Raw genomic sequence first — 10,169 nt, 5'->3', positions numbered from 1 at the left:
CTTATGAGACTGAAGAATATGGACTGTCTCAAAGAATAGAGCGAGCCTTTATATAGCTGTAGAGTAGAGTAGGGATGGGTCAGAGTACAATGTGTAACATACTGATATACAATTTTCTAGTTGAATTCAAACATGTTGTCTTTTTTGGCGTTTCTCATTCCATTTACGAGAAACGTTGTATTAATTCCAATTTTAAGCATTTAAAAAAAAAGTTAGATATCTGAATTCATCGAAACCCGTAGATTCCGAATTATTATGTCCTTTGTTAAGATTTCGGATTAAAATTTATAAGTAGATTTTTTTTAATTTCATAAAATTTCATAAAACATAATAATTCGGAATCTACGGATTTTGATGATTTCAGATATCTAACTTTTTTTTTAAATGCTTAAAATTGGAATTAATACGACGTTTCTCGTAAATGGAATGAGACACGCCAAAAAATATAACATTTTTGAATTCAACTAGAAAATGGTATATTAGCATATAAGTTATAATTATAAATAAGTATAATGGGAAAATTCATTAAATATAAAAAAAAGTGTTAATAATTTGAAGAGAAATTTAAAAAAAGGAGTCGGATTAGCGACGGCCAACACTGTAAATAACTCTTCCCGCCCGGTACGTGACGAATACAGAAGGAACATTATATTACCGTCGCACCACTCATAAACGCACCTTCAAAATGACCCAAATCTCTCAGACTATCTCAGAGACTAAATCGTTTCAAATCGACTTTGCTTATAGTCTCAAATAGGCCAGGCTATTTCGCTGGAGAATACTCAGAGATTTCTATCGGTAGGGTAGCCTACATTTCCATTTCTTCCATTCACCGAATTTTGGTGAGCTAATATTTTATCTGCAACATGTTTAAATAAAAGAATTTATTTCTTTGCAAAGTTATTTGACGATTCGATAAAACTTAAGACCACCCGATTCATACAATCATATTCGTAATCGCACTTCTTTTTTTTCTTTTTTTTAATATCGAAGTAAGGTGAAGTTACCCCTATAGGAGCATTATCGTCATACAGAAATGGACCGATAACACTGTGGAGAAAAGGGAAATCTAATTTAGAGACAGCGACAACATTTAAGAGGTAGATTTGCCTTTTTACATTCTCATCTCATCATTTATGATTGAGAAAGTATTAGAATTATCCGAAATTTGACATCACAGTTTTTCAACGGATCTCCACGTTTAGAGACTCCCTGAATCCGAAAATCAGGTTTTTACGATTGCGCCTGTCTGTCCGCCCGTAAACACGATAACTCTCAAAAAAATGAACAGATCAAATCAATCTTTGGCACACTTTTTTTAGGTCCTGAAAGAAAGGACGAGTTCGTTAATCAGCCTTTTTTGATAAAAGTCTAAAAAGTGAGCGCATTTTGAAAATTTTCGAGACCAAATTTTCTGAATTTGAAAATGCTATACTCGAATAGTTATAGTATTGAAAAGAACAAACAATTTATCCTTATGACTTTTTTGATAAAAATAAAATTTTCCGAGTTATAGCATTTTCAAAATTTTTTTAATCAAACGAAAATCAAAATTTGAAGCCAAAAAACGCACGGCATGAAAAAAGTCAAAAGATAGATGAATAAACTGTTGTAAACAGGGATTTTTTTATTTATGTTATACTTTACCGAGGGTTAAGAATACTATTGAGGCAAAACAATTAAGAATAGGACTCAGGAGTAATAAATAACGTTTGATTAACTGAATTTTGAATTTATTCAGGCGTAATTCGCATACCTAGTTTTCAATTCGTAACGGAAATCAATAAAATCTGTAACGGATTTTCTTCCTGTTAAACTCCATAGGTTTTCACCTGGTATCAAAATACTATAACAGTAAATATAAATTTGTATTATTTTTGTGTATGAAGACTGACATCTTTAAATTTGATAGGTGTTATTTCTCTACAACTTTCTTCTGCAGAACCAACAGTCATCGCCAGTATTTCCTTTTTTCCTCTTGAAAATATTTTTTGTTTTTGTTAGTTGCCGAGAGTAGTTCCTCTAATTCTTGATGTCATTCTTTCATTAGAAAACGTTTCAGTAATTAATAATTAGTTTAAATGGCATTATATTCACAATACAAAAGGAACGTAAACTTTTTTTAAAATTTCTTTCCAACTTTTTCTAGATAAATAACTGCTGACATTTAACTAACTGAACATATTATATATTTAAAAACGTCGGACATTCGGTTGTAGATATCGATAACAGTTTTAAATTAGACGCTTACTCGCAGAGGAATGCAGGAACAAAACGAAACTTTGTGTAGTTGCACATAGGTCTCGTTTTTTTTCTTCGTATAAAAAGTTAAGGCCGAAAGATAGGCATTTTTTACGTCGAAATATATTCTGACTTTCGCGGTGAATTTAAAATTCGAAATCGACGACTGAGTATATAATTCTCGCATTCGTGTCCTAATTCGTCATTTTCCACAGTAAAAACGTGAATGAGGTTTTGTAATACATCATACACTGATTTCGTAACCTTCTTTATTCAGAGAAAAATAAATTAAGCGGTAAACCTTGATCTTTTTTCATTTCTATAATCTCGACTCGACTGCGAGAATCAAATACTCTCACACGGTTTTCTTTTTTCTTTTTTTTTATAACTCTAAGAAACATAGGTGCTAGCATTTTGTCTATATTAGAGTTATTATGTTTTAAGAACACTATCAATATGAATACATTTTTATCTGCTACACGTAACTTGTGCTTCCTGATTACGATAGGAATTAGCTGTATAGCAAGATCGCACGAGGCAATGATGACATCTACGTCGCTTTTTCGAAACACTAGATTTCTCGACTCTTGTGCTAATTACTTGTTGTCTAATATGAACACATTCAACATATTGTTTTGATAATCACAAAATCGGCTAGTTTCAAACTCGTCATTCAGTAATGTGACAGTGCAAGGTACACTATTGTCAATGCTTCCTTCCTATTCCAATATCAGTTCCATGCCGCATTTTAAAATTCTTTTTCGTAGCATATATACTTAAAATTAGTGAATGAACATGTTAAGACCAGCGTACAGAAGAAAACAGAGACCTTGTTGGTACAAACTAAAAGGAATACAACAATTCTTGACCGATTTCCAAAATCTTTTTAAACAAATTCTAATAAAGGAGAATTGTCGTGTTCGATTTCTTAATAAACAAAATAACATCAAAATAGTACAGATTCCACTGTTAACAAAATAATTGTTTGTAAAATGTTGTTTTTCTTCATTTTATATGGGCAAATTATCTTCGCCTAATGTTGCTTTTGAAAAGCAGAAAATTTGTAAAAAAAAAATTGAAAAATTGCCATTTTATTGTTATATTTGTCAAAATAAGTTTTCCATTTCTATTCGAAATTGTATCATCATTAAAAATAAAACAAATCCAAAAAGTTAACTTTTTCGTTTCTGTGCAAGGTGGTCCTTCTCTAACGATTATTTTTCATCAATTGACAAAATCCTTTATCCGACTGAACAAAAGAATCGAATAATAACAACGACGCTAATTAAAGCATAGTCTTATCGAAAAGGTACTCTTCGCATGGATTTGATCAGTAAAATGTGAAGATTAATACTTGAACATTCGGCGAGATAAATTTCCGTTTTTTTTTTGCTAATTCTCCAGTTTAAAATTACATTTTTACTGTTAGTGATTAAATAAAGTAGACAGATTCGGAGGTTCCCTTTCGACAGCCATGCACACGAATACAGTTTAGCCTACATAATCTTAATACCAAATCTTATATGTATAGTTACTACGCTAGGAATATTGATATAGCATAAGTTCTTACTGCTTCTGTAACCAGTAGTTAGCAATTAGATCGCATATTTTTCCTCATTTCATATACATGTATACGTGTTTATGTATATTGTATATAATATATTTTTGTAATAAGATTTATCTTAAAAATGATTCCCAAGAACGAGATTTGGTCTAGTAATTCTGTGTGTATAAATAATCACTCTAAGCGCATTTTTCAGTACATGAGTTCTGTTTAAGAAAAATTTCTCTAAAAAAATATGATTACTTTCAACAACCTATGATTTACCAAACTCCTATCAATGTACTACGTAAAACGAACAGACTTTATTCGCAAATCGATATTTCGTGTAAAGTACGGTCTTAGTTATAATTATACAATTATAAATGTCTACAATTATAAGGAGAAGCCATCCGCCGATTACCCAAAAGGTCGCGAGAGTAACGTGAATTTAAAACTTTATTATGTATAATAAATGTCTTTCACACCTGAGGAGTGATTCACGCAATACACTTTTATCTTAGTAATTTTCCTAGAGTAGAATTCTTGAGATCTGTACAAAACAAGGATTTTTTAACAGAAGGTAATCAGCAGATCGAGCAGAAGAAATAGATCGAGTATTATAGAGAAGAGAATGTGTAAATGTATCTCTGGATATTAGTGTATATGCCTCAACAAAATTTACGAGTTAATATATCGCCACCAATCAACGTATTATCCGGACACCTGGCGCGCCCCTGATCGTTTTACATTTTGTTTCACTATTTCAAACAGTCACATCGTATTTCTTATCACAGTATTAGTCAGTAGGTATTTATCATTTGTTGTCTTCACTTTGGATATGGCAAATATTAATAATATCAGTAAAATTATACTAATGTAAGTAGTCTATACTCTTTGGGGCTAAATGCATATCACAGTGACAGAATTCCAACACTGTCTTTTTTCGGAGAAAAACCTTAACGAGCTTTTGACAGAGGCGCGCCTGTCCCTGAAATTTACTTTAGTTATAATGTCACACGTTATGTCTAGTTTTCATCATGCCGAGCCTCCAGTTAAAAATCATTTCGAATCGATTTCGAATTCATTTTAAATAGATGCTCGGCCACTTCGCCAACCTGCAGAAATAAGCGAACGATAAATAGGACTAAAATTTCCTTTCACTAATATGCAGTCATAATACTATTTTCTCTGATACAATCAGTTTTTTCTTCCGTTACATCAATAGAAGAATATGTGAATACAATAACTGTTTAAGACATGCAGTCTCCTTGGTTGTTTCCAAAATTAGGGATTCACATACGTAAAAGCGTTTACACAAAATGAGTTTTTAAATATTAGTAGGAAGGATTAACATTTGAAGTACTTCTGGTAAGCAAGCTGTTTAAGAGCAGAAAATTAAATTTGGCACAAATCGAAACATATATTAAAGGCCAAAGATAACGAAGCATAATCATTGTAAATCTCGTGCATTCTTCGAAAAATCATTACAATTTGTATTAGTTCACGTGTATCCTTAAAATCAAAATTACGCACATACAACAATTAATTGAGTCAACAAAAAAAAACACGTAAACTAAACAGTAAAATTAATCCAAAAATTTAATATAAATCACATGTAAATTTACAAAAGAACAGTGTTATGAAATGAATAAATTCTTTTGTTAAAGAGATGGGCTTATGAAATTTTTCTATAATGAAACTTGTTGGATGAATCTATATCTGACTTAAGATTGGTACATCGCCTTTTCACAAAAAATGCACGTTGGCTAGGGGAGAATAGGATATGGTGATGCGCTTTGACTTCAATACCCTATAAATTATGATTGCAATGTATGTGTTTTTTTAAGGTGAAGCTCATATTATCTGGGGACATATGCTATTACTTAAAACCGCTTTTTAACTACGTCATTATTCAACATTTAATTAGTTGATGGGTTTTACATTTCGACCGGCATACCCCATACACACAATATGAACATTGTAGAATAAAAATAATACAATTTAATAATTCTGAAGAGTTTAATAATTCTGAGAGTGCAGGATTTAGTTAATTTTAACATATCAAAAACGTTTATAGAAACAATTTATGATACCAGAAGTTAAAGAAAATACTTCACCTACTAAAACCTATTATTTTCATGCTTCAAACATTTCAAAATATGCTGTGAGTACTTAATTTCTTCCGACTATTGAATCTGTTCACACTAAAAATTTTTTTTTCATAATTAATCTTATGAAACGTATTTTAAAACAGAACAGAGGCGAGAATGGCCAAAAATAAAAAAACAATAGAAAAATAATAGAATTTTTTTCATGAATTGAACATTAAAACAAAAAATAACCAGAAATCTATTTTAGAATAAACGGGTTTGATGTGGTAACTGATACGTTTTTTCAGAGTTGTCAAATTTGGCTGATCAGTAACTGATAAAATGTTTATGGTCTTTATGGATTCTCACATAACCATAATTCGGGGAATTAAAAGAAGGATTTCGAGAATGCCTCTATAATTTTCGGCACGCACTGGTCAAAACCGCAAATGGTCAAGATATTTTTATCTATCTGTTTTTGAAGACGGTATGCCGTTGAATCGCACAAGACGCAGTTGATTAATCTGGAAAAAACACAATATTTAATATTGATGTCTAAGGAGGCTACAAAAATCTGTTTTCAAAATTCCGTGACTTTTCCAGGCCTAATTTTGAGAAAAATTCTATGTCAACCTTTTTTAACAATTAATAATCAATGCAAACTTTGGGGATAAACTTGTTACGGCTAAGTACAACGTTCTATGAAAACGTCGCTTTTACAGATGAATGTAAAAAAATATTTTTCATACAGTTCGGCATAGAAAACTACATGGAATATCGAGATGAAAATCTTAATTTTTTTTGCAGAAAATTACGAATTTCTAAAATATTGATAAATAATTACATCTTGTACGAACTTTTACGAAAACATACGCATTAAAAAACTGAATGACTTACATTTATTTTGTTTTTGGAAAATTATACATTTCTATACACAATATGAATAGCTACAATTTTCTACAAAAAAATATTTAAATCGACAACACCATGGTAAAGGTTAGGTTTTCCACAAATTTCATTATTTTTAACGATTTCATAAAAATTTATAAATTTCTACAACAAGTATCAAAAATTAAAGATTTGTAAAAGCTAGTTGTAGTTTCTTGTAATTTTTAATAGATTTTTGAGAAAACTAACAATTACTAAAAAAAAAACGAAAGTTTGCAATTAAATACTATATGAATTTCTACAAAGTCTACTGAATATGCAATTACATATTTCTATGAAAAATTAGGAAAATGTGGATCCTCAAATCGATAGTTTTCCAAGATTTTATTTGAAAACGTTGCCCTCGTAGAACGCTGTAGTTTTTCGTAAATAATTTTTCCAGAATATTTAGATTTTCTAATTTTTAAAAATTTTCGAGAACAGGGAGAGAGAGATCAATGTTGACAAAACTGTAGATGATGCAAGTTTAAAAGCAGATCTTATCGGAATTTAAAAAACTTTTTATGTATTGTGTGAATTAAATAGAACGAAGACATACTATAAAAAAGTACACTGAACTTGTTCTGTATAAAAGTCAATCCCTTAGAGAGTACGCCATTCTATGGAAAAGTACGGAAATCAAAGATTTTTTAATTCTACAAAAAAAAAACTAATCACAGTCCAAAATGGAATACAAATTTGTAAATATTTTCGTAAACGGTAATATATATTTTACTAGAAATCAGGGATTGGAACGAAATTAAGAGGCATTTTCTGATATTTTCCAATTATTACTCAAAATTGAATATAATTTATCGAAAAAATATGCTAAGTATGAAAAATTAATAAAAAATAATGCAGCTACGGAGGCACATTTTCAAAATGGCGTTTCTTCAAAATTTTACGTCGAAAGAAACAAAAAGGAACGTAAGGACAGTTTTGCTACGTCCCACTTCGTTCTTTTTTTATATAAAATATGATTATCACATAATTTTGATATTATGTCTTCGTAGCCTCATTTTCTTTTGATACTTTTTTAGGCTAAGCTTAGTTTTTAGCAAAATTCTTTTAAATTTATCGAAGTAATTTGAAAATCTCCAAAAATACCTCTTAATTTCGTTCGCATCCCTGGTAGAAATTCTTAGAAATTTCCATAAAAATTAATCAAAGTTTTTGTACAAATTCATAGAAATTAACTAATATTATTATAAAATTTTAAACAATTCTGGAATTCTAGTCACATCATTTTTAGCAGTAAAAACCTTAATTCGTATCAATTCGCAAATTTAAAATTAGCCGTTATTACATGACTTTTTCAAGACTTGTAGCAACCCTAATATTGAATGAAATCTGAGAAAGTTTTTAAATAGACCTTTTTATTTAAGGAAAACACCAGGACACATGTCGGGCGATATTTAAATGTTTCGAGCAATGTTCACAAGAGGGAAAAAGACAAAGATATGGGAAGTATTTTTCGCACATGCGAAACGGAAGTAAAACCTGTCTGAAACATTTGAAGGTCTATTTAATTGAAGCACTTACTTTGCATCAGGGAGACTCATTTTCGTTCGATACGACGTAATTTCCTCTGCGGAAGTGTCATCCTTCAGGGAAATTTGATGAACGATGTTAATGAAAACGTCATACTTTTTGTTTTGATAGGAAGCCCACGACATGGGTTTGCTTAAATTTACTGTGCCTGTTGGCAATTGTTGCATTCTTCGTAAAGCTTGACCAAAGGTTGAATTTTTTTCTAAGTTTGCTGTGTGAATTCCAACGTCTTTGAAGGTTGCTACGGTGACATTTTTCTCTGAACGAAGAAGCGAAAGAGCAAGTAAGCAACCTACTTCAGCAGCATTCATGTTTCCACAGTGCCAGACGGGAGAAACTTGCATTTTTTCGCCCATGTCGACAGTTACCAGGTATCGAAGGCCAGTTGGTTCTACATGCTATAAAAACACACCGGATTAGGAAAATTGGCAAACTTGTTCGACGTGAAATTGTTAAGTTTAGAATTGATAAATTAGGGTATAAACAATGGGTATGGCCCCGCACCCACCTAGTGAACGACACCTATGATTTATGTATTTTAATTATCAAGGTTTCAAATAGATACTTGTACTAGGGTTATTATGTTATTATCCATGTAAGTTGCATCTGAGTCCTCGACCAATCTGTAATTTTCTCAGCGTACCTTTGACATCAGTAATCGACACATACATATTTAGGAAGTTATACTTGCTTTATTATTATCGATATTCACGTTATTATGGTTTGTGAATGTTTATTTAGCATCATGAAATTATCGTAACTATGCTATATCAAAGGTGTCTTTTCCGATGAAAACGTTTTCTATTCTTGTGAAAACACTCATAATTACATAAAAGTATGACCCTTATTCTCTAAAGTAATTAAATGTATATAAAACTTTTAACGAATAACTCTAAATTCTTGTAAATTTAAAGTCAATATAGATGTCGTTCACTGGAAGTATAGTATCGTTCTTTGACTTCGAAAGAAATATCTTTAAATAAATACAATCTGTCCTTTCACATGAAGCCATCTTCGTTACAAAAAAGTAAACACATAAATTAATATTCTTCTTTTTCTAAAAATTTGTTCTTAAATATGACGTCGTTAATACCCTGCTCGTTTAGTCTGATAGTTATTTCAATTGGCGCATTTATTTAGATCTTCAGGATTGAAACATAAATTTAATCTAAAAAATGTCTGTATTTTTCAAACAATTTGTAAAATCCTTCAGCAACCTTTTGGAACTTTCAAACCTAAAGAATTTGAGTCACAGGCATTAAAAACTGGAAATTTGTATTGTTTCAAACCAAACATTTTCCAACTCGAAGCGTTGAAAATTGAATAATTTTTTATAAAGAGTGCTCAGAGCTGTATAATATTCAATCAGAAGCCTTCATTATTGTGCAATTTAAAGTTAAAAGCCTTCAAAATTGAACAATTTTATATTTAATCCATCCAAGTTTGACAATTGAATAAAATAAACTATACATTTTTTTTGTGTGTTTTCAACATTTTTCTCGGAAAATTTGGTTAACTAGACCCATATGAAAGCTTTTCGTTTAATCCAATTTTTTTCGGGGATGGCTGACATTAAAGCTAAAGGCATGTGAAATTGAGAAAATTGAGCCCAAGTTAGGATGGCATGCCTAGTATACCTATTTCCATACCTATGTCCATGGTGGAAATTAATTTCATTTAAATTCTACCACTGGAAAATAAAATAAAATCATGACAAATAAAGTTAAAAGTTACTTTTAACTACAATTTTTAATCTTAAACCAATACTAAATATGTACATTTAACAATCCACTCTTTTTAAAACCTTGATACTCAAT

At 30.5% G+C, this 10,169-nt stretch overlaps 1 protein-coding gene across 1 annotated transcript in view; it reads right to left on the bottom strand.

Annotated features, from left to right (window-relative positions):
- Positions 1 to 1,716: 1,716 nt before the first annotated feature.
- LOC117179468 (60 kDa SS-A/Ro ribonucleoprotein-like) overlaps positions 1,717 to 10,169 on the bottom strand; it is a 15,215-nt gene continuing 6,762 nt past the window's right edge. The window contains exons 7-8 of the mRNA XM_033371310.1: positions 8,344 to 8,750; positions 1,717 to 6,398 (exon numbers count right to left, since the gene is read on the bottom strand). Coding sequence (XP_033227201.1) covers positions 6,263 to 6,398; positions 8,344 to 8,750 — 543 coding nt within the window. The 3' untranslated portion in view covers positions 1,717 to 6,262. The remainder of the gene's footprint in view (positions 6,399 to 8,343; positions 8,751 to 10,169) is intronic.

This window comes from Belonocnema kinseyi, chromosome 9, assembly GCF_010883055.1.
Source record: "Belonocnema kinseyi isolate 2016_QV_RU_SX_M_011 chromosome 9, B_treatae_v1, whole genome shotgun sequence".
Lineage (NCBI taxonomy): Eukaryota > Metazoa > Arthropoda > Insecta > Hymenoptera > Cynipidae > Belonocnema > Belonocnema kinseyi.
This window is presented reverse-complemented; position numbering and strand designations above follow the sequence as displayed.